The following is a 23862-nucleotide window of genomic DNA, read 5'->3' on the forward strand; positions in this document are numbered from 1 at the left end:
GCGCAGAGGGGGAGGATCACCTCCTTGGCCCTACTTGAGATACATCTGTGGATGCACAATAGGGTCCGGTTAGCCCTGCCGACCATGACCTCGCATTGTTGGCCCATGTTCACCTTGGAGTCAATGATGACTCCAAGATCCCTTTCTGCCTCCGTGCTCTCAAGAAGGGAGTTTCCCAGCTTATAAGTGTGCTGCTGGTTACTACTGCCCAAGTGCAGCACCCTGCGCTTGTCCGTATTGAAACGCATCCTGTTTTTGTTAGCCCACCCTTGCAACCTATCCAGGTCTTTCTGCAGTCTTTCCCTCCCTACTAGCGTGCCCACCTCATCCCAAATTTTGGTATCATCAGCAAATTTGAACAGGTTGCTTTTCACCCCGTCGTCCAAATCGCTGATAAAGAAATTGAAGAGTGCGGGCCCAAGGACCGAGCCCTGGTGGACTCCGCTGCCCACTTCCCCCCCGGTCAAATATGACCCGTCCACCAGCACCCTCTGAGTACGACCCTTCAGCCAATTAGCAATCCATCTGACCATGTAGGCATCAATGCCACAGTTGCCTAGTTTTTTAATGAGGATGGGGTGGGAGACAGTGTCAAAGGCCTTGCTGAAGTCCAGAAAGACTACATCCACAGCAACACCTGCATCTGGAGAGTGGACAGTGGAAGAAACAGGCAGGAAGAAAAACCAGTCAAAGCTGGATCCACTGACAACACACTGGCACTCCATGAGAGGGAAATGCAGTTGCTAATGCACCACTGACAGATAAGAGGTGGGGTCAGGAACCCACCTTGGATCGAGGGACCTGCTGAGGAAAGTCCAAAAAACTGATGTTTGTATGCAAACTCCACTAACTCTAATAGTCCCAAGCCTAGTGCTAGGGACCTACTTAATTTGTAATTTCACAGAAACAGCAAAATCCACAACTGTCCGTGAAATCAACTTAAAGAAAAAAAAAAAAAAAATGCTGGCTCCACAGTGGAAGCCAGAGGTCCTCATTGCCTCACAGCTCAACCAGGAAAGGAAGGCGCTAGCTGGCGGAGCAGCATGAAGTTCAGCCAGCAACCAAGATGGCAGCCACCTCCCCTTATCCATCTTCTCACCTGGGGCCTCACCACCAAACAGCAGCAAGGGGCGGGGATGCTGAGAAATGCCTGCGAATTCAGCTGACCTGCAAAAGGCATGATGGGTAATGGGTGAAGGGTATGAGCCTTTAGGTGTCCTGCAATGAGGCAAGGCACATCAGGAACACCACACTGCCACTGACCCAATCTAAATTCTAAGACTGCCAATGAAGTCTCTAACACCAGAGCACTCTATGGCACTGATGGTCTTGGACAGCTGCCACCCCATACCAGAGCACCTCCAGAAATAGATTCCAAGCTCAGAACTTAAAGTTATCCATAGCAGGAAGGCAGAGGGTCTGCAGAAGTCAGAAGGGTTCCCAGAAAAAGCTGACAGTTCTCATCCGAGACCCTGGGCAGACAGCAAAGAACTGCAGCACAGAACTCCCCAGCCCATCCATCTCTGTCACCATAAGGTGCAATACCTCTTCCCAGTTAAAGTGTGGAACTCATTCAACTGAGACGCAGCTGGGGACTTTGTTGCTTATTCAAAAAGGAGACAACAATGAGCACTGAGTTGAGTCCACCCAGATGGATGATCCAGGGAGCGAGCCACTCCGGCAAGTGCTCCTTCATATGACTATAGAGTTGGGAGATATTTCAAGGATTATCTAGTCCAGGAGTGTCAAACACATTTGGTCTTGTGACCAGATCATCATTCCGGTCTAGATGTTTGGCCTGGAGGGGAGTGTGCTGACTCTGGGGCCATAGAGTTGCAAGTTAAAGCCTGGGTGTGTGCCCAGGCTCCCAGCTGGGCCCCCGGGTCCAGGATTTTTATTTTTCACCATGACACATGGAAGCTGCCATGGTCCCCAGAACCAAACAGAGTAGTGGCAAGGTTCTGGGTCAGAAAGTTGGGGGTCTCGGCGTGGCATGCATCTTCATTATCATTGTACCAGGGAATATTTGATCAATATCCCGTTCCAGTTCTGTTTTAATTGGGCTTGCTCACTGCTCCTATTGCATTTGAGTCTTTTCAGCTTCAGGAATGTATTAAGCAAAATCCATGTTCTCTAGCTCCATTTATGTCTCCTCCCTAGGAATCATCTTCCTGACTTTCCAATCTGCCCAGTAGGCTATATTCTCCACCAGTCAGCATTACCTCTCTTCTGCAAGAACATGGCCAATAAGCTTCTAGGCCTGTCCACACAGTTGTGTCTGTTGGAGCCACTCACCTTCAGGGCAAGGTTGGAGGGTATGAAGCTTAGCTATGAAAGAAAATTAGAAGGGCTGGGATAAGTTTATGGAGAGAATATGATGACAGAAAGGGGTGTGCTGGTGCTCTAGCTATGGGATGGGATGTTATTTGCTGTTTTCAGTTTCCAAAGCAGAATGGAGGGTGCTGTATTTCCCAGGCTTCCAGGCTTTGCTGATTGCCAGATGGGGCTGGGAAGGAATTCCACCCCACCACTATTGCTACAGGTATTAGGGATTTTTTCCCTTTCCTTAGAAGCACTGGGTGTTGGCTGCAGCTGAGGCTGAGGATTTTGATGGGGGTGAGAGATGTGCCAGTGTTCCTGCTGGAACTGAAACTCAGAGATTCCTGGTTAAAGGGTCTTGCCCACCCCCCCCCCCCCCCCACCAGGGTTAACCCAATTGGCATATTTGGGTTCAGGAAGGAATTTTACCCTGGGGTCAAATTGGTACAGATTTGGGGGGGGGGGGGGGGGCGGGGTTGCCTTGCTCTGTAGCAGGGAATGATGGTCCTCTTTTGAGTAGATTTTAACAACCCTTGCAGCAGCAGGACATTGCCAGTGCCCTCTTCATCCTGCTTCACCTGTGGCAGGTTTGGGTACTTTTGGTGTCTTTGAACAATATCCCTTACAGTTATGTGGCAGGATTGTGTAGTTTTAGGAATAGGTTAAACAAATGCTTGTTTAGCTAGAGATGATCCTGCCTTGAGCAGGGTGTTGGACTATATGCCCTCTGGAGGTCCCTTCCATTCCTACTTTTCTGTGATTTTATGAAAGTGAGGAAGTGGCCCCATTTAACCTTCAGTTTCTCCTGGACAATGAGGGTCAGCAGGTTGGGATTGTATTGGCATCCTTGATGCTTTTCTCATGGATATTACACTCCACCTCTTGTGGCTATTACTGTCTGATTTTCTGGAGAGCCAGCTGGTGAGTCAGTTTTTCTTTATATAAAGAAGGCAAGTGAGAAGAAAGGGTGTCTATGATTCACAGGCAGGGTTTTCAGCTGCATTAGAGATAGGTCTCCTGGCACCCCTGCTGCTGGGAAAGCACCTGTTGGCCTGGGTGCTCAGTCTGATGCTGCATAAATTTGGAGTACTGTTAGTCAGAGGAACTACATGCCCAGCATAGACAGAACTGGGCTCTTTGGGCTTCTCTGGATTGGATTGACAAGTAAGTGCTAAGTGACATCAGTGACTCGGGAGAAGCACTTGTTGAATTGGCCTATGCTTGATGCAAGTGGCTTTGAGGTTCATGGATACACTTGGATCAACCAGGCACTCTTGACTCCATGCTTCATTTACCCCCAATCGTGACCTCTCTCTCGACATAAGGTTATGGTTTCTGTTCCTTGTGGGTTGGGAGGGGGTAGAGGAGGTAGGTACCTTTTCTTGAACATGCATCCATTCCAGTAACTGAGGCACACCAGTGCTCTGAAATAAGCAAGTTCTAATCCCTTTTCTGCATCAGAATGCCTGACACCCCTCAGTAAATCTATGCAGCCCATCAAGACAGCTGTTTTGCCTTAGGGGTAAAAACCAGTATTCAGAGAGCTGGCTGAAGGGTCATGTTGAAAGACTTAATCCTTTCAGCAGTTTTATTATTGTATATTAGGCATTATGGTTCCCAAATCATTTTGGATTAACTGAGTCCAGCATCAGTGATGTGTCAGTGTTAACTCTGATGATCCACAAGAGATTCTTTGCTAAACAAGCAGCAATCAAAGCTGTTTGAATCAGCCATATGCAGTGCCAGTGGCCCTGTATCAGCAACTGAGGTGTACCTTAGCACAAGCAACACTGATCTCTAGACTTTTCTGGATTAGCAGAATCCAGGGGTGAGGGTCCAGACCTTTAACCAGAGGGCTCTTTAGTCCAGGAGACAGGTAAAACCCAGGAGACAAGTTGGAGCCAGCTATGTTCACGCTGGAAATATGGTCTCCCAATTCAAGGCTGGCTGCTCCATTGACCCATCATTCTCTGAGTGAAGCCATTCAGGTGACAGGCCCTGTGCCCTCCTCACCTTGGTCCTGATGGAATCCCATGAGTCTACCTCTATAGACCAGGCCAGGACTACAGCCCCCTGTGCTCAGCATGTCCTACTGGATGTGGTTACTAGGAAGCCTTACTTATGGAAGCTTTGACCAGTGGTGACTAGTGACCCCAGCAGCCTTTCAAACACAAAATATTGTTTAATCCCAAAGTGACTAAAGTCTCCTAATCACTGCTTTCCATCTCTCATTACCCTTTCCTTAGTTAAACATCAGCTTCCACAATACAGAACACTCCCTTGGAGCTCCTCTAAACTGGGCACCAAGAGTTTACCTAAATGCACTCGTCCATAGCTTATTTCTAAAAGGCTCTATACAAGTTAGTCTTACAATGCACTTCTGCAATCTGAGTTTCTCCCTGGAAAATGAAAGGCTGATGCCTGAATCATTTAAGAGCTGTTACTGTGGAAGAGACACAGGGCCAAGACAAATGACATGGCATTACATTAGTAAAAAAGCAGACAGATAGCACAAATCCAAAAAGAGAATCTCTTCACCAAACCCAGTAGAAAATTACCCCTAAGGCTAGGGACAGACATTCGAAAAGCTGGAGCTTGAATTGATTCAATCGTTGCAGGTGAGGCTAAGCTGCATAGATTGAACCAGTTTGCAAGCAAAAACATTCACTTTCGACTGCAGAAATGCAAGCACATACCTGCAGTGGCTTAGGCCAGAAGCTGGGAGGTGAACGAGCAGGGTTAGGCAAAGTTTTCTGGGCAGAGGGCCTAAAAACTCCACAATGCCTACCTTGGAAGGTGCTGGAGTGCCAGCATGGCAGAAAAACAAAATGAGGGCAGGGGGTACATGGCAGGGCAGGGGGTACAAAATGAGGGCAGGGGGTACACCCAAAGCCCCTGCCCCCAGCCCTGCTCATGACCCTTGCCCCCCACCTAAAGCCCCTGCCCCCTAGCCCTGCTGCCTTGTGCCCCCCACCCAAAGCCCCTGCCCCCCAGCCCTGCTCATGACCCTTGTCCCCCAGCCCTGCTGTCCCCTGCCCCCCAGCCTAAGTTCTGTGGCTGTCAGTAGCTACCCAGAATCTGGGCCAGATGCAAACATCTGCTGCCTCTCCGCCCCTGGCCCCAGCTGCCTCCCAGACCCGGCTACAGGGAGGCAGCACATACCGGCAGTGCTCCCTGCTGTCCTGCCCTCACCACTGCTTTGTTGGAACCCAGCACGGCAGGGCACAGCAGAGGGTACAGAAAACTGCCTGCTCCCAGCTCCCTACTGCCCTGCCACACTTCCCCTGCAGGCAGGGGCAGCAGTGAAGGGCAACCCTGCGCTTTTGTGCACGCTGCTCCTGTGCACACGGGAAGTGTGGCAGGGCAGTGGGGAGCTGGGAGCAGGCAGCCTTCTGCACCCCCGCTGTGCCCTGCTGCACTGGGCTCCAACGCTGCTTTACAGAAGTGGCGAGGGCAGCACAGCGGGGAGCATCGCCGGTATGTGCCACCTCCCCAGAGCCCAGGGCTGAGTCTGGGGCCTGGAGGCAGCTGAGGCCCAGCCGGAGAGGCAGCAGATGTTTGCATCTGGCCCAGGTTCTGGGTAGCTGCTGATAGCCAAGGAGCCTGGGCTGCTTGCAGCAGGGCTTCCATAGGAGCAACCCGGGCTTCATGGCTATCAGCTACCCAGAGCCAGGGCCAGCTGCAGCTAGGAGGCTACAAACAGCTGCTGCCCTCCTGCCCCAGCCCCAGCCTCAGCTGTCTGGGAAGGCAGCAGGTGCTGGTACTGCGCCCCCTGAGGCAGGGGCCGGGAGGCAGCAGCTGTTTGTAGCCACCCAGCTGCAGCTAGCCCCAGTTCTGGGTAGCTGCTGATAGCCACAGAGCCTAGGCTGCTCCCAGAAGGGCTTGCAGCATCCCAGCTGCCTGCTGAGAGTAGCCCGGGCTCCATGGCTGGCAACAGCTACCCAGAGCTAGGGCTGGCTGCAGCCAGGAGGCTACGAACAGCTGCTGCCTCCCGGCCCCAACATGTGACAAGGAAAATGGCCTGGAGTGCCACGCTCAGCACACCTGCAGGAGGTTGCTGATCCCTGTGCTAGAGCTAGCCCTGCCCCCCACTGGAGGGAAACTAAGCTGAGGGAAGGGAAGGGGTGTGGCCAGGCCCAAGCAGGCCTGAGTTTAAATGCCCTGCCCTGGTCTGCAGGGACCCCAGCTGGGATCTGCCTGGAGGGGGAGAGGAAAAACAGCCTGTCAGGTCCCCAGCCCCTCCACCTCCGCTCACTCAGTGGCTGGCAGTAGGAGTGGGGGGCGAGACCAGACCCCGTAGCCTGAGGGGAAGCTAGGGTTTAATCCTCACGTTGCAGGGGGTGGCACAGGCACAGGCACCAATAGGCTCCACTCCTGCACTTGGGGCTCTGGCAGCCAGATGCACTAGCCTGAGGGGAAGTGAGGGTAGTTTAATCCCCCCATTGCAAGCAGCAGCAGCAGCATGGGCACTGATATAGTGCCCTGGGCCAAGTCCCTCCAAGGAGCAGCCAGCCATGGGGAGGGGGGATGTGACCTGGCTGTACAGAGGGGGGATGGGAGGAAGCTGAGGCTAGTTACAGAGCCCGACTCGCTGCTGTAGCAGCAGCACTGCCTGGAGTGGGGCAGCCCAGGGGACAGGGGTCAGTGCCCACTGCCTCCCACCTCCAGCCCTGTGCTGGGGCTGTAGTTCGCAAGCATGCTGCAGCTGCAGCATGACTCCCCACAGAATAAACTATCTGTGGCAGGCAGAGGTGAGGGACACAAGTTCCTTAAACCAGTTTGACCTCAATTGGTTAAGTCTGATACTACATTCAGCCAGGTTTATCTCAAACCAATTTTGGCCATTTTGAAACTGGTTTATGTGCACTGAACTTATGTTCTGTTATAGGTTTAAACCAGTTTCTGATCACTTAAATCGGTTTATGTGTAACTTCTGTCCCTAGCTTAAAAGAATCAGAGATGAATCTCTAGCACTGTAGCTTACACTGGTTTAGGAGACATCTGTACCTGCTCCTCTACCATCTAGCAGCAAGACACAGTAACAGCTGGGGTAGCTATGTATTTGTCAATTCCTGATCCCAGTGTAATTTATATCACTACACAAAATCAAGGTAAATCACACTAGAGCAGGGACTGGTCCATCTATGTCCTCAGCTCAGATCTACACTAAGAGATGGTAGGTACAATCTCATTCTGGAGGGCCTGGGCATGGGCAGCTCTGACTAAAGTCATCTGGCATGCAGTTGCTCAGATCTTATTAAAATCAGGCCTTCTCTGCCCAGCCTGTCTCTCCAACCTGAGTTTTACTGAAACATTCTGAGGCTAGTGCTTCCCCAATATGGCAACTCAATATGCGTTTACAAGAGACCAAGCAACAGCATTCTCTTAAATTTATAGAGAGGATAGGTAAAGAGGGGAAGGTGGTTTTCACAAATCACATACTAAGTCTGTAAGAGAGACAGTTAAAGAACCCAGAAACACTGACTCCAGGGTTAATCTGTCAAGTCAAGAAATGCCATTGGAATGCTCTTCAGGAGTGACGTTAGTTTCATACTGCCTGGGCCACTGAGTTCACAGCACTGCAAGGATCACTCTCTACCCTAACACATGGCTCCTCTTGAAAAGGAGGCAGTGACAGAGAAAAGCCACCTGGAAAGAACTGCATCTCAGTTTGGGCTTCTCTTTCAGGCACTGACTGAGGCTGAATGCCTAATAGTGCAGGGATGGAAGGAACTCTGCATTGCTCTCACCTGGAGGAAGGGTCACTTGGTGGCTGTTGGCCACTGCCTCCCAATGTGAAAACAGCCTGTTCTCCTCTTCCCTATCCTCTTCAAGGGACTCATTGTCCATGTTTTTGAGCTCCTTCATGGTGATACAAGCCATCTCAGCACCACAACTCCAGCTACAGGAAATAAAATGGCGGAGAATTTCACGGCAAATCTAGGGACAAGGGGCAGTACTGGTGGTTTCCGTTGCAATGTGAAAGGAGCAGTGCATGTGCTAAATAGCTCTGAGCTTGCAGGTCCTTGGTATTTGGCAGTAAAATCAATGCCAAACATTGGAAGGGTTGGGAGGGGAGAGGGATAGGTTGAGGAAGAGCTAGAGTTGAAGTTCAAGTACTATTCTAATATGTTCTTCCTTTTGATTTTGATCTTTGAAGAAAAGTTGCCTGAGATGCAGGGGAACAGAGAGTAAGCAAGTATTATTTCAGGTTGAGAAACAGAGACAGCAACTTCCTGGCTCGACTTATCCCAGGAGGATTGAGGGCTAAATAAAACATCCCTCTGCCCATATTAAGATTTCCAGAAACTTAAGGGTCTCACATCCCCAGCACAGTAGCATCTGTGTGCAGCAGACATTGATAGGTTCACCTTTTTCATACTCCACTGAGGTAGGGAAGGGTTGTCCCTCCAACTGTTATGGAACTGAGGTACATCACGAGTTGCCCCAGGTAAAGCAGCAAGCTTGTGGCAGAGCTACCTGCCCTCCCAAATCTTATTCCCCCCACTGAGCGAGGGCTAGGAGTCAATGAAACTGCAGTTGATTACTTACTCCCAAAACAAATGGCAAACTTGCAGACTTCTACCCTGATAAGAACAGAGGCACCTTTTAAAGGCCACACCCTTTTCCTTAAACAAACAGTCCAAGGCAGTGAGTGTGTCTGGCAACATTGAGCTCCTTATGGTTGTCAACAACCTACACAAGAGTGACCTGAGCCCATCCCCAAGGGGTGTCAGATTTGGTCCCTCAAGACTCCAGAGTTTCGGCTCTTCAGAGAAGAAACCTGAGCGTGCAAAGGAGACTCCAAGCTGTACACGGTTCAGCATATTGCTTCCCAGTTCTCCTACTCCCCCTCGGGCACCATGGGGCTTTTGGAACAAATTGCCCATTATCATCACAGAAGCTTTAAAGAGTCCCTGGGGGCTAGTTGCAACCAAAAAGGGGGGGTCGCACTTCACCCTCCGGATCTGCCCTGGCTCCATGTTCAGGGCCAACTAGGCAAGGGATTGCTGGGTCACAGAGAGGCTGTGGCCAAAGGTCAGGGGGCTGCAGGCAGGAAGAGGCTCCTTTTAACCCGGCCTGCCCACACGCCACCGACCGCACAGCTGAGTCCAGCTTCCGGCACTGCAGGGTCAGGGGCCAATGGCAGGGCAGGGTGGGCACTCCTCAACCCGCTGCGCCCCGCATCTGACAGCCCCATGTGTGGAGGCCCCTGCCCACAGCTCCGGTGCTACATCCCGCCCTGCCGTGCTGTACCTGCTACTTCCGCTCCGCCCGCCCTGCCCTGGAACTTTCCTGAACACACGGCTGGTCACTGGGCTGCACTTCCAGGCACCACCCTGCCAGTGACAGCACAGAGGCCTGTGTGGGCTTGGCCCGGGGCAGAGGCGCATGTGCGGAGACCACCAGTTCCCCCACACCTGCCCTCGGGACCAGGTCCCGCCTGGAGCATGGGAAGTGCTGAAACACTGCTTCGGCCTGGCCACTCTCCCGTGTGGCCCTGCGCTTGTTTTGATGCGGGTGGGACTGGCCCCGCTCAGTGGAGAGCCTTTTGCATGCTGGTCTTAACTGGCAGCAGCCTCTGCTCACAGGCACGGTGCTTACTCAGGTGCTACACAGATACACAGCGAGGGGATGGGCTTATCCTCCAGCAGGGCTGGGGCTTGCCCAAATCCCAGTCAAACCGGTTGTCTGTCTTCAGCCTCAAACCTGGGATAAACCCAATGTTTCTGTACCCTGAGGTCACAAAGCCAGGGCTGACAGGAGCCAGCTGCTCCCTGTGCAGCCTCCCCAGCTTGTAGGACTTGTGCTAAAAAGCAGTTCTGGTCAGCAAGGCCCCAACAAGGGCTTGGATGTTTGCATGAACAGGCAGAGCTGCATTAACAAATGCTGAAAAGCCACAGAGCTCTGGCAGAGTGCTGAAACCTTCTGTGTTAGGCCATGGGCCAGGCCCCCCAGTGTGGTCTGAACCCTCTACCCTCTTACCACTGCACATTTCTATGATTTGTTTTATTTAATAAAATAAAGTACAGTAATCGGAGGTAAATCATGGGAATGCACAGCCCCTGCCCGCTCTGTGCAGTCATCCAGTGCTCCCTTTGCTACATTGCTTTTCATGCTAAGGCAAACACAAGCCATGCAATCAGAATGGGAATGGGCTTGCAGAGCTCCAGGTGGTACAACTCTGGGTGGGATATAAGAGACCTGCCCTTGAAGCCTCCCCTCGGTTACAAGAGTGCAGTCCCAAGGAAGCATCCAGTACCAGCCCCCCCCCAACTCCAGTGAGACAGTATTTGGGAGTGGGATTCTGAATGGGAGGAGCCCTTCACTGGAGCATGCATAGGCATCGTGGGGAAGGGAGGGAGCCTGAGGGTGCTTTAGATGGGGCCCATAGTGAGAAGGGAGCTCTTCTCAATAAGCTCTAGAAGACATGGGAATAGCTGGCACCAACTCGGGGTGGGGGAAGCTCTGCCTATCAGGTGCCAAGTGAGAGCTGCTGGAGCTCATTCCTGGGCAATCACTAGCACGCAGTTTGCAAACTATGTGGGGAATGCTGCTACCAAAGCTACTGGGCTCTAGCAAGTCTCAGCCCCAGATAGTCACCAGGCAGAAGGAGGCCCTATCCCCAGTCTGGTTTCTCATGTGGGCTGGCACTCCCCACACTCCCTCCTCTATAGGGTAGCAGTATGAATGCAGGTAAGGCTGGAGCTCTGGCATTTAGGAAAAAACCATGATTGTGTATCTGAGACAGAAGCAGCTGGAGTGAGTGGTCCTGGACACCAGGCCAGTACCACCAGTTATTGGAGCATCCAAGATGGAGCTGGAAGGGGGTGCAGGAAACACGCAAGGGTGGGTCAGTTGGAGGTGAGCAAGGAGCTGTGAGAAGACAGGTCTAGGCTGCTTGCACTGAGGCCTCTGCTCTCTGCCCGAAGACCTTGAGTACCCTGAAAAAAAGAAACCATAGTGTTTGTGATCCACTTCTCCAGAACCCAAGTCTGCAAATGGCTTTAACTGAATCCCCATCCTGTCGCCCCAAACACTGAGAACCATACTGCTGTAACCTGAGCCTAAAGAACTATGTCCTTCCTCCCTATTGTGATCTGAAAATTGTCCAGAAAGACTCCCTCATTGCCAGAGCCTCAGTGTTCTTTGGACAGGAACCATTCCACATTTTTTTCTGACCAGTCATTCAAAAGTTAACCTTGGCATCTGAACCACTGTTAAGCTTTCCAGTCAGCAACTTAACAAAGGGGACAGGGCAGTTCAGCTTTCACTGAGTTGCCGTTCCAGGCTGCCTGCAGACCCAGGCCTCAATACAGAGGTTTCTTCCAAAGATGTGGGAAAGTTATACATTCTTAAGGAAAGCCCAGGATCTGACATACAATTCTGCAGCAGATTCTACAGCCAAAGACTCTACCTAAACCAGACATGGGTCCAGAAGCTGGACTGGCCACATGCTGGCATGTGCTGCTAGCACTCTATTTAGAGCAGTGAGGGACAACCTTTTTGGTAAGTGTGCCACAAATTAGCCCCACACCCTCACCAAGTACCACTCCAATCCCTTTCTCTTGCCCAATCTGCTGCTCAGCTTTCTGCCCGTGCCCCCTGCCTGATCTGCTGCTCTGCTTTCTGCTCCATGCCCCGCCTGCCACTGTGCTGCCTGTCCCCTCCCCAATCTGCTGCATGTCACACAAAGAGGCTGCCCATGCCACCTGTGGCACCTATGTCACAAGCTGGCCACCCAATTTAGAGCCTCTCAGTGCTGCTCCCTCAACAGACCTAGAACTGGACTCCTACAGAGACTGTACACTAAGCACAGTGGTGAGGTTAGAGGACATGGCCCCAGGAGGAACTAGTGCTGTTGTACTGCTAATACCCCTGGCCTCACAATCAGCTGTGGGCCTGAAGCAAAGCTGCTGCCCACAGGCAGGAAATTTCACCACACAGTGGGTGCATCTACATGAGACTTTACTGCACAGAAGAGCAAGTTACTGTGTAGTATGTGTCACTGTCTACATGTGCAGACCCTTACTGCACAATAATTTGCTCTACCAGGCAGTTGATTTGCTACCTGCAAATGCAAGTAGCAAATTAACTGCTGAGTAATTACTACACAGTAAGGCATGTGTAGATGGCTGATAGGGAGCAGACTTGCTCCTGACCAGCTGGGCAGCAGGGGGCAGGAGATTGCTCCCTATCCTGGAGGCTGCCTACTGCTGGGGCAGGCTTTGCCACCAGAGCCCAGGTGGGGACAATGTCCCGGACCCAGCAATAGGGAGCTCCCAGACCTCACTCCATGATTGGGGAGCTGGGGCCAAGAGTTCTTTACATGGGAAGAGTTCCCTACCCAGCCTGGAGTTGGCTAGGACCTACCCCAACTGGGACCCCAGACTGCACAAGGAAGTCTGCATGTGCAGCCTGGAGCTGGCTGGGCGCTGTTCTGTTTCAGGTAGTCCCCAGCCAGCTCTGGGCTACATGTGAAGATTTCCCCATGCAGCCTGGGGCTGGCCAGGAACTGTCCCACTCTGGGACAGGTCCCAGCCCTGCAGCTTTTTCTCAGCTCTGTGCCCTGGAGGCAGGGGGCTTGGAAAGAGTGGTGGGAGAGGGGCAGTTCCTAGCCCACTGCCCTAATTCACAGGCAGAAGCTCCCTGCTGCCAGGGCAGGGGTACATTGTCCCTGCCCAGGCTCCACCACCAGAGCCCACCCCGGCAGCAGGGGCAGGGAGCAATCTCCCAACTCCCTGCAGGAGACAACTGTATCCTGGCCCCGTGCTCCCTGCCAGCCCCTGAGCTAGTACCCAGGGGGAGCCTAGAGCTCCCCATGGCTGATGCAAGGGGGCAGAGCAGGGTGAGAGCAAGTCTGCTCCCTAATGCGCACATGTGTAGATGCCTGCCCAGGGTGGGTATATTACTCTGGAGTAAACCCATCCAGCAGCATTTGCACATGTAGGAGGACTGCAGAGTCTATTTGTTCAGTGTCTGGGAGCAGTTCAGGCTATTCCAGCCCATGTATATTTCCCTGTCCCTGGTCTCAGAATTCTAAATGCCACTACCTTGCCCAGGGATTTAACCTGTACCTCCCCAGCCCTGCACAGTTCATTAGCTCTAGCTGTCCTGGCATTACCTAGCACAGGTTTATTAAACTCTATGAGAGACAGCACAACACCATGTTTGCCCAGGTTCCTCTGGCCCAGTCCCATCCTCATCTGTAGAGATTCCCACCAGGCCAGAGGGAGGCTGGCCAGTGATCACATGGGAGAGGCACCAATAAGGGAGAGCTACTGCCCCAGTTGCTCTTTCCTACTACCCCTCCAGGCAGTCAGGTGCTCCAGGGGTTTACTGAATGGAGATGTCTCTGCCAGGGCCAGGCTCCCTGTAACATGGCAAGCAGGAAAGGCTAATAGGAATGGGTAGTGTCCTGCTGCTATGCTCTCACCTCAAAGGAATCATCACTGGATTTATGGAGGTAATTTAATGATGCTGCTCGTTTCATGCTAGTAAAAGAAAAAAAGAGAGATGAGTGACTTCTTGAACTTCAGAACCTGCCCTGCTCCCAGAAACAGGGTGGTATCTCACACTTCCCTGCTTAAGATTCATCCCAAACTCTCTGCCTCAGCCAGCACAGGGGACAGGAAGACAGGAGTCTAAATACTGGCCACCTCCTTGCAGCCCCTGCCTCACCAACAGGGATGGAGCTAGGGAATCCTTCCAAACATGGGTCCATCCCTCCATCCCTTGGATGCCTCTAGTATTCAGTAGGGTCGCCTCTCCCTACACTAGCCCCATATGAATATATATTGGAGAGTTTCTTGCTGCCCAGTTTTCCAGAGCTCACTCTGAAGCTTCCTTGTAACTGTGAGCCTCATGAGGCTGAGGGGTCAGAGTTAGAGCTGAGGGGACTCTGAAGACTCAGGAAGAGTTTTGTGTGGCCACTGAAGAGCCCTGCTCCAAGCAGTCAAAGCCCCAGGAATGAACAACCCCCTGGCACACAAAGTTTGAATTTTCTCCTGTCCCGCCTCTGGCCTGGAGGCAGCAGGTGCAGTGGGATGAGAGCTCCTATGCCCCAAGGTAGACTCATACTTAGTGTTCCTTGGCTCCAGGGGGCCATTTAACTGAAGCTTCTTGACCAGCATTTCACTGCTCCTCCTTATCACGTCCCGAATCTTCCCCAGCGAGCTGCTGCGTTGGAGCATTCCACTCCCATCCTGGAGATAGAGACACAATCCACAGGAGATGGTGAGGTCACTGAGGCTCATAGAGCAGGCTGCAGGATGACTCCATACCCAAACCCCAGGTTCACCAAGGTTCTAGCAGCCAGTTACACTTATAAATGGAACCAGACCCTCAGAAATCAGTGCTCCAGAAACAGGGCACAGCAGGGCCAGGCTCATCCAGCACCTGAGCAGGGGAAGTCTCCAGCCCAGAGCAGGAGCCAACCCCCAGCCCAGCATTTATACTAGGCATACATCTCATGATCCTTTAAGCCAAGGGAGGCCAACTTTTTTGGCAATTCACAACTTAGCCCCTCAACCTTCCCAACTGCCACTCAGGAAGGGTGAGGGGCTAACTTCCCAGCCTGATCTGCTGCTCTGCTTTTTTTCTCATCCCTTTTCTCTCTGCCTGATCTGCAGATCTGCTTTCTGTTTCCTTCCCTGTGCTCCCTGCCCTATCTGCTATTTTGCTTTCTGCTCCCTGCCCTATCAGCCACTGTGCTGTTTGATCCCTCCCTAATCTTTTGTGTGCCAGAGGCTGCTATGCCACCCCTGCTTTAAGCAGTCCTTCAGCGGGCAGGGGCAGTTCCTAAGGGGAGGCTGACTTGATACCAATGATGGGAGCCCTATGTACAAAGTGCCCATTGGAGACCCCCCCCACCTTCAACACTGGCCCATCCCTCTGTAGCTAGCAGGGGAATAGCACTCACTGACATCAGTTTGTGGGACAGATCAACTACAGCACTACACCTTAAGGAGATATCCTTGAAGAGTAAAACAGTAGCAGAACATGGAGTCAGTGGCCTTCATCTGAGGAGGCTTTGGGACTAATCAGCTCTGGGATGAGATGAGGATCACAATAGCCAAAAATCAGTTGATTTGCTACTCTCAGATCACCAGGTAGGTAGCAGTCTGCCTTAGGCCTGTTTCAGGTGGGATGGAAAGGCCACAGAAATGGTAGCTGCTGTTCCAAGAGCAGTTCCAGGTGATTTGGGAACCCCTATCATTTCTCTTGAGAAAGAGCTTCTTCCTCACCCTGCTCCTGTACTTCTTAGCTCAGACTCTTTGAGGATCATCTGACTGACTGTGAGACTGACATGATGGGGCTGCAAGTTCCAATGATAGGAATCAGAGTTTTCTTAGAAGTCTCTGTTTCCACTTGAGCTCCCTAAAGCAGCACAGCGTCTCAGTGATGGCTGGTACCAGTGCCTTCTCTAGAGTGAGGGAGTGATGTCACCTAGTATTAAAGAAGCAGGGAGTGGGGAGAGCTCTATATTCATGAACTGGGGCTTAGAAAACGGTTTTCCCTTTTGGAGTAACGAGTGGTAGTTCTGAAGTTCCTTGGCTTCTCTAGGAGAGATGGCCACAGGCCCTACACCACTAATGTCTGGGGATCCTCAGAGGCCATTCTCCCAATGCCACACAGGACTCCCTGCCTTCTAGGGTCATCTAGCAGGAGCTGAACAGGAACTGTTCCATAAGGGCCAATCACACTGGTGTTGTGGGTTTCTCCTCTGGGTTCTCTTCCTCTCTCCAGCCCTCTGGCTGAGTACAACAATGTCCCCTGCTCTCTTGCTCAGCTTAGTACTCCACATGATGCTGTAGATCTATACTTCACCCTATTCCTCCTTCCTCATCAGACTGCACAAATTGGTGGTCCTCTCAGTCCCAGACCTGCTCTGGCAGCAGCATTTCTCAGATGAACATCCTTGTGGGGGAGGGGACACCTTCCTTCAGACAAATGAATCATACAGAATGTATAAGCCTGTCCTTTACTAGCATCTTCCAGGTAGCATCAGCGAACAGGCCCTGTCTCCCTCCCCAGAGGTTGAAAACTGAGGGAAAGAAAGAGACAGTGACTTGGCCAAGATCACCTAACAAGTCAGCATGAACAAACACAGGAAGTCCTAGATTGGAACAGGGACTTCTAATCAGCCCAAGCCTTTCTCCAAGACAGGCCAAAAGAAGAGCAGTCTTCACAGGCACGGTCAGCTCCCAAACTACTGCACCTGGCAGCACAGTTTGGAGAAGAGGTGAGCAAATAACAGTAGTGAAAGAACAGGTTAGGGACTATTTAGGAAACCTGGAGGTGTAAAAGTCCATGGGGCTGGACATGCTGCACCTGATGGTGCTGAGGGAGTTGGCTGATGTGACTGCAGAGTTGCCAGCCATTATCTTTGAAAACTCATGGGAGAGGTCCTAGATGATTGAAAAAGGTGAATATAGCTCCCATCTTTAAGTAAGAGATGAAGGAAGATCTGGAGAACTACAGAACTCAGCCTCAGCTAGTCCCTGGAAAAATCATGAAGCAGGTCCTCAAGGAATCCACTTCTAAGCACGTGGAGGAGAAGGTGATGAGGAACAGACAACATAAATTCACCAAAGGCAAGTGATGCCTGACCAATATGATTGCCTTCTACGATGAGATGACTGGTTCTGTAGATGTGGGGAGAGCAGTGGACAAGATCCACCTTGACTTAAGCAAGGCTTTTGTTACGGTCTCCCACAGCATTCTTGCAAACAAGCTAAGGAAATATGGGTTGAATGAATGGGCTATAAGCTGGATAGAAAACTGACTGGATCATGGGGCTCAGAGGGTAGTAACGAATGGCTTGATGTCTAGTTGGCAGACAGTATCAAGTGGAGTGCCCCAGGGGTTGGTCCTGGGGCCAGTTTTGTTCCATGTCTTTATCCCATCTTCTAGATCACTGATGGAGTGCACCCTTGGAAAGTTTACAAACAACATCAAGATAGGGTGAGTAGTAGATATGCTGGAGGTAGGGCTAGAATTCAGAGAGACCTCGACATATTGAAGGATTGGACCAAAAGAAATGTCATGAAGTTCAATAAGGACAAGTGCAAAGTCCTGCACTTAGGACAAAAAAGTCCCATGCATAGGTACAGCTGGGAATGGACTGGCTCTACAAAAAAGGACCTGGGGATTACAGTGGACAATCAACTGAATATGAGCCAACAGTGTGCACTTGTTGCAAAGAAGGCTAACAGCATATACTGGGCTGCATTCGTATGAGTACTGCCAGCAGATAAAGGGAAATGATTATCCCCCTCAAATAGGCACTGGTGAGGCCACATCTAGATTATTGTGTCCAGTTTTGGGCCCCCCACTACAGAAAGGAAGTGGACAGATTGGAGAGAGCCCAGCAGAGGGCAACAAAAATGGTGAGGGGCTTGGGGCACATGACTTAAGAGGAGAGGCTGAGGAAACTGGGCTTATTTAGTCTGGAGAAGAGAAAACTGAGAGGGGATTTAATAACAGCCTTCAACTGCCTGAAGGGGGGTTCAAAAGAGGATGGAGCTAGACTGTTCTCAGTGGTAGCAGGTGACAGAACAAGGAGCAAAGGTCTCAAGTTGCAGCAACAGAAGTTTAGGTTAGATATAAGGAAAAACTCTCTCGCTAGGAGGGTGGAGAAGCGCTGGAACAGATTACCCAGAGAGGTGGTGGAATCTCCATCCTTGGAGGCTTTAAGACCCAGTTAGACAAAGCCTTGGCTGGGATGCTGTGGTTGGGGATGGTCCTGCTTTGAGCAGGGAGTTGGACTAGATCAGTTGTTCTCAACCTTTTTTGTACCAGGACTCATTTGTAAACATTGATGGCCAGTCTCAACCCCGTGCCCTTCCCTCCCAACCTGCTGCCCCCAACCCCCTAGTGTGTGGGACAGGGGGTGAGTCTGTAGGGCAGGGTAGGGTGTATGTGGGGCATGGGGAGGGGAGCAAGGCTGGAACTCTGACAGTTTACAGGGGAAAAAACAGTTTCCCACATTTTTCACCTTTAAAGAAGAATCCATTTATAAAGTTTGTTGATCCATTTTTAAAGTTTGTTCATGGCCCTTTCATATATTCTTGCAACCCACTTTTGGGCCTCCTCCCCCACCCCCATGGGTTGAGAAACACTGGACTAGATGACCACCTGTGGCCCCTTTCAACCCTAATTTTCTATGAGTCTAAGAGGGGCCAAGCACTCATGCAGTGGCAGCTCTGGAGTAATCTACACAGAGGGTAGTTTCTCCCTAATCCTACTCTAGCTGGCTTTGCCCTACATCAGGGTTGAACCAATGGCACACAGCCCCCCTGCCCCTCCTCACTGCACAGGCTGCATCAGAGATACCAGTGGCATGCCCCTGCCCTGCCCTGTAGGCTGTGGTGGCAGTGCACAGACCCCCACAGTCCTGTCCTTGCTGTGTAGCAGTGGGAGATGTGCCTAGTTGGGCCTGTAGACCATTTATTAATCACTTCTAGGCTTGTGTGCCTATAGATCAACAGTTGGCTTATGCGACCAAACTGTTCTATACCTAAGCACTGTCAAGACCAGCAAGGCCACCTGACCCAGTGCTAAGGTAGAGGTTCATATAGATAAAGACAAATGGTGCTCAGTCTCACATCAGCCAGCTCCATTGTTCATCTAACACCACCCTGCAAAACAGGCCTAGGAGGTACTTCATTCCCTTAACCTTTAGGGCCTTAGACCCTTCCAAAATTCCTGCTTTTCAAAAGTCCCTTTTCTAGTGACATCCTTAATAGTCAGAGAGGTGTCCACTCCTGTTTGGAACCCTCCTGAGCTGTCACTGGCACTGAGCAGCAAGTCCCTCATGCTAATCAAATGCTAATCATGGGCAGTGAGTAAAAGATCTGTCCTTGAATTAGGTGTGAAGTTGCCACTGTTTAACATTACTGACAGCCCTCTTGTTCTTGAGTAAAGAAAGGGTGAATGGACACTCTCACTCCCATCTCTTGTTGTTCATTCCTATGTGCACACGCCTTCGTCACATCTTTTTTTATTCCTCTACTCTTTACAGTAGCAGAGAGGCCCCAGCTGAAACTGTGGCCCCATTGCACTGTGCATTGAACAGATGTAAGTATAAACAGCCCCGGCCAGGAAGAGTTTGTGGACTGATGGATTTCACAACATTTTGTTCCTGTGTGAAAGAAACACACTGTCAGGCTGGACTAGAGCAGGATTCCTAGCCATGACCAGCTGTGTCAGGGGCAATAGCATGAAAATCCCAGAAAGGATGGGAGGAAAGTTTCTACCCAACCCCCAGCAGTTAGTGGCTTGGCTGCTTTGTCGAGGACAAAGGTTTCTGTTCAAATCAGTCCTGTCTAATAGAAGGCAGGGCAGGGTGGTGCCTTAGTAGCTTATTCTGCCCAACTACCTCTCTCTGCTTTATTGTAACTAAACATCTTCATCCCTAGGAATGCAAATGCAAATGGACAATTGCACATTTCTCCGTTAGTCAGGTGGAATTTGCTGCCTGTGGATTTCAGGACATCCTTAAGATCTGGCAAGCTGATCATCCCTTTTTCCCTTCTGTGCCATTCATTGATGGGGTCCAGCTCCTAGTAATGTGTCTAGTCTTTATACTAACAACTTCTCTTGACAAGCTCTATTTGCTAACAGTTTTGCCTCATATCCAAACCATTTCTATTCCTGCAATATGCTTTCCCTCCTTGGGGTATCCTGCACTGCATATGTCACAGCAGGTAGGCATATGCCCCTTGCAAAGGACTCTTGGGAAGCCTCATAGCAGCCTTCTACTGGAAGCCAACTGCTTCTGCTCTGAGTTTTGTCTTGGTCAGTTGATGTTCAATGGTGGAAATTTGCCTCAGCCTATTTAGTTTTTGGTTTTTGTTTGTTTTTTTTGTTTTGGGGTTTGTATTGGGGGGGGGGGCAGGGACTAGCAGCATCTAGTAATGGACTATGTTCTAGGCCAGGGGTGGGCAAAATGTGGCCTGCAGGCCAGATGCAGTCCGCCAGGCCATTCCATGGGGCCCACAGGGCCCCTAAAATTTAGAAATGTAATATTTATCTGCCCCTGGCTGCCTGTCATGCATCCCTCAATGGCTTGCCAAAACTCAGTAAGTGGCCCTCCACCCAAAATAATTGCCCACCCCTGTCCTAGGCTCTTGGAAAAACAAGCTCAGTTTTCAAGGGTTTGGAACAGGCTTCCCACAGAGGTGGTGCAGTCATCCACGCTGGCAATCTTCAAAAAGTGTCTTGACACCCATTTTTCTAGGGTCATCTGATCCCAGCAGTCTTTCCTGCCCAAGTGCAGGGGGGCTAGACCCAATGATCTGTAAGGTCCTTTCCAGCTCCTAACAACTATGAAACTATTCTCTTTATCCTCTGCTTGAAGTACTGAGAGAACTAATAGTTTACTGAGGCAACTGCCCTTTGCAGAAGTCATGCTGACCAGGTCCCTGTTATATCCCTGGTTATTAAAGGATTGGACAATTCTATTCTTAATTCCCATTTAAATCCATGTAACTGATACTGATGTAGCTACTCCACTGCAGGTTGATCACTAAACCTTGGTTGGAGGCCTATATCCTTCTAACTTGGAATTCACTTCTGCAGTGACTGTGACAACTATATTCAAAAACACTCGCCTGCCATTCTGTAGTTTCCTTTAGAGATAACAACACTCCACCAATGTCTTGCCTGGACAGGTAGTTTCTACTGGAGTACAGTGACTTGGTTACTATCATTTACTACTACAATATCAGACTTCTACAAAGCCAGGCATTCTAGCCTCCCTAGGTTGAATGTTCATCTCCCACAGAGGGCAGAGGTTAGAAATAGAGGTCATTTTTCATTCTTAACTCTTTGCTCCAGTGTTTTGGTAACAGGAAAAACAAACAAACAAAAAACAAACTTACTTCTGATCCCAGCCTCTCTGTGATCCAGCAGTCCTATGTGCCTTTTTTGGACTGCAAAGCATTGCAGGAACCTCCAGGGACTTTTTACAGTCCCTAAAGCAAGTGAAAATCCTCCATCCATGCCCCCTTTCTCCTCAGAGGCATATCCCCTCCCCCATTTTGCTTTGTGTAGATGTGCAGGGGCTGGACTCAGCTGGGGACCCAGACAAAGGGGGTGGGGGGGACTACTTTCCAGCCATCCTGTTGCCACTGCCACTGTCTCCTTCCACTCAGTTTGGCTGGCTCTGGAGCTCCCCCACCCTCAAAAAGTAGAGAAAGCAGCAGGGGAGTAGGGACAAGGGGAAGGAAGAGAGAAAGGGACAGCATTTCTGAGCAGGAAAGGGAAGCGGGGGGGGGTTCCTCATCTGCTTTCGGGACTTAAGAGTACCCAGAGGCTCCAGCTGGGCAGTCTGCCTACACTGGTAGTGTATAGAAGACTGGGAATGGGGTCCAGCCACCCAAGCAGTACAGGTTTCTGCTCCCACACCCCACCTTTAGGAAATTCTGGATCCACCCCTGAATGGAGCCAAAGCACCTCAAAGCAATCTTCCATAAGGGTTCTTGGCCCAAGACTTCTTTCTTCCTAATGAAGTAACTATAGACTGCAGGACTTCTCTCCCACCTCCCTACATAGGCAGCTCTTATGGGCCGCATCCACAAGTGCAGACATTTGGTTCCCCAGGACAACTAGCAGTGGCACACCTTGTGCCACCGCCGCTAGTTGGCCCTAGGAAACACCTCTGCCACATGCCCTTTTGGCATATGGCAGGTTACCCCAGGTGGGGTAGGGGACACTGGGGCCAGCCTAGCAGCCTTACCTTGGATCCTGGGGGCCTCCTGGGGCTGCAGCAGCGGCAATCCTACCACTTGGAGTCTGGCTGGCAGCCACAGCATGGCTGCAGCTAGCCAGACTCCAGTTTTGAATGGATATCCAGGGGTTAAAAAAAAAAAAAAAAAACACAAAACAAAACAAAACACAAACAAACCCCCTGCGTTGCTCCATTACAGTGCAAAGGACAGCTGAATATGCAGTATGTGGTTCCGCAGACTTGTCTGCGGTGCCATATACAGCACAGCTGCACTCATCCAGACACAGCCATGTTCTCTCCAGACCCCATTCCCTTGATTTCTAGTAATCAAGTGCTCCAAGACAACACCCTGTCTGCCTCTCCAACTCAGACCATTCTCTGGAGTTACATTCTTAGCACAGGCCTTGATCAGCCTCTGTTCATTAAGTTGGAAGGTGGATCTGATCTACAAGGTGTCTCCCCAATTGAGCCTACGACCCCTGTATCCATGGGCTGGGGAACTTGGGCCTTTCATTGCTGGGGCTGGGGAACTGAAGCTTGGGGAACACCATTCCTGTCACCTCAGCAGTTGTTTTCAGTTTCCTTACTCTTCCAGCTAAGTAATTTTGGCTTCAGGAAACAGCAACATACGTTGCACTGGCCCCAATGCAAGCAGCATGCCACCACAGCCTCCTCAGCTATGTCCCTGCTCCTAGTCTTCTACTTACTCCATAGCTAACAGGGAACTAGGTTATGCTGGCAAGGATTTAAAAGGCACGCTTCATCTAAATGTATATGTAAGTGCTTTCCTAGCAGCTAAGTTAGCAACTTGTTCCCCACATTTCTACCAGTCCCTACCCCATGCATTGGGGTCACTGCAGTCATCTTGTGCAACTCAGTCACACTCTCTCCTCCCACAGGAGTCGTGTTAGCAAGCCACTATCAACTTGAAGTAACAGGAATAGGAATCCATCCATATCCCAGTTATTCTAATGGTTATAATCATCTTCCATGTTAAAAGTCTACACTTTACTTCTAGCTATTTGCCTAGCTTCAGCTTTCAGCTGTTGGACCTGCTGCTGCTTTTTTGTGAGATCCACTGCTACTGGAAATCCTCTCCATATAGGAACTCGTAGATTGTGTTCCCATCCCCTCTCAAACTTCTTGGGTAAACTCAGCAGCCTGAGCTGTTTTAGTTTCTTGCCATGAGGCAGGTTTTCCAAACCCTGAATCACTTCCTTAGAATTCACTCCTGAAGAATGCTGAGAGCAGCATACCTGTTGACAGTATGAACAATTTGGAAACTTCCCTGGTAGGTGCAGGATCCCATAAGACAACTACACAAACTTCTAAGAGTGATGGGAAGACTGCTCTTGGTATGCATCAGTGCCAACAATAGGCAAAGCAAAAGAGAAAGGTCCTGAAAGCTATATTTCAACTGTTAGAAGAAAAAGCTTTTAATTCTTTGCACAGAGGGGACAAAAAGTCTCAGTGAATATATGAGAAAACTGTGAAGAAGGTTTTAATTCCAGCAGTCTTTGGAAGGCTTCTGTGGGGAGGGAAAAACTTCTTCAGAAGAGGTACCCAGTAAACTGCTGCTAACACAGAAAACTGACAAGTCCTGGGGCAGAGGTAGGTTGGGGCTGTTTAAAACAGGAGCTGTAGAAAGAATCAGGTGAGACAGATGTCGGCAGATGGGCATCAGCTTAAGCCAGAGGCACCCTGTCTACAATATAAATAGTGCAAGGTGCAGATAGCTGGGCCACGGCACAGTTACAGAAGTACATTCTGGAAAAGATGCAAGGCACTGAAGCAAGTTTTTCCAACAG

At 50.6% G+C, this 23862-nt stretch overlaps 1 protein-coding gene across 5 annotated transcripts in view; it reads right to left on the reverse strand.

Annotated features, from left to right (window-relative positions):
• Window positions 1-10314: 10314 nt before the first annotated feature.
• KLC4 (kinesin light chain 4) overlaps window positions 10315-23862 on the reverse strand; it is a 55325-nt gene continuing 41777 nt past the window's right edge. For all 5 annotated transcript variants that reach the window (XM_059720363.1, XM_059720362.1, XM_014599220.3 and 2 more), the window contains 3 exons: window positions 14401-14525; window positions 13757-13814; window positions 10315-11264 (listed from right to left, as the gene is read on the reverse strand). In XM_059720363.1, coding sequence (XP_059576346.1) covers window positions 11175-11264; window positions 13757-13814; window positions 14401-14525 — 273 coding nt within the window. In that variant the 3' untranslated portion in view covers window positions 10315-11174. The remainder of the gene's footprint in view (window positions 11265-13756; window positions 13815-14400; window positions 14526-23862) is intronic.

The sequence above is a fragment of the Alligator mississippiensis genome, chromosome 1, assembly GCF_030867095.1.
Source record: "Alligator mississippiensis isolate rAllMis1 chromosome 1, rAllMis1, whole genome shotgun sequence".
NCBI lineage: Eukaryota > Metazoa > Chordata > Crocodylia > Alligatoridae > Alligator > Alligator mississippiensis.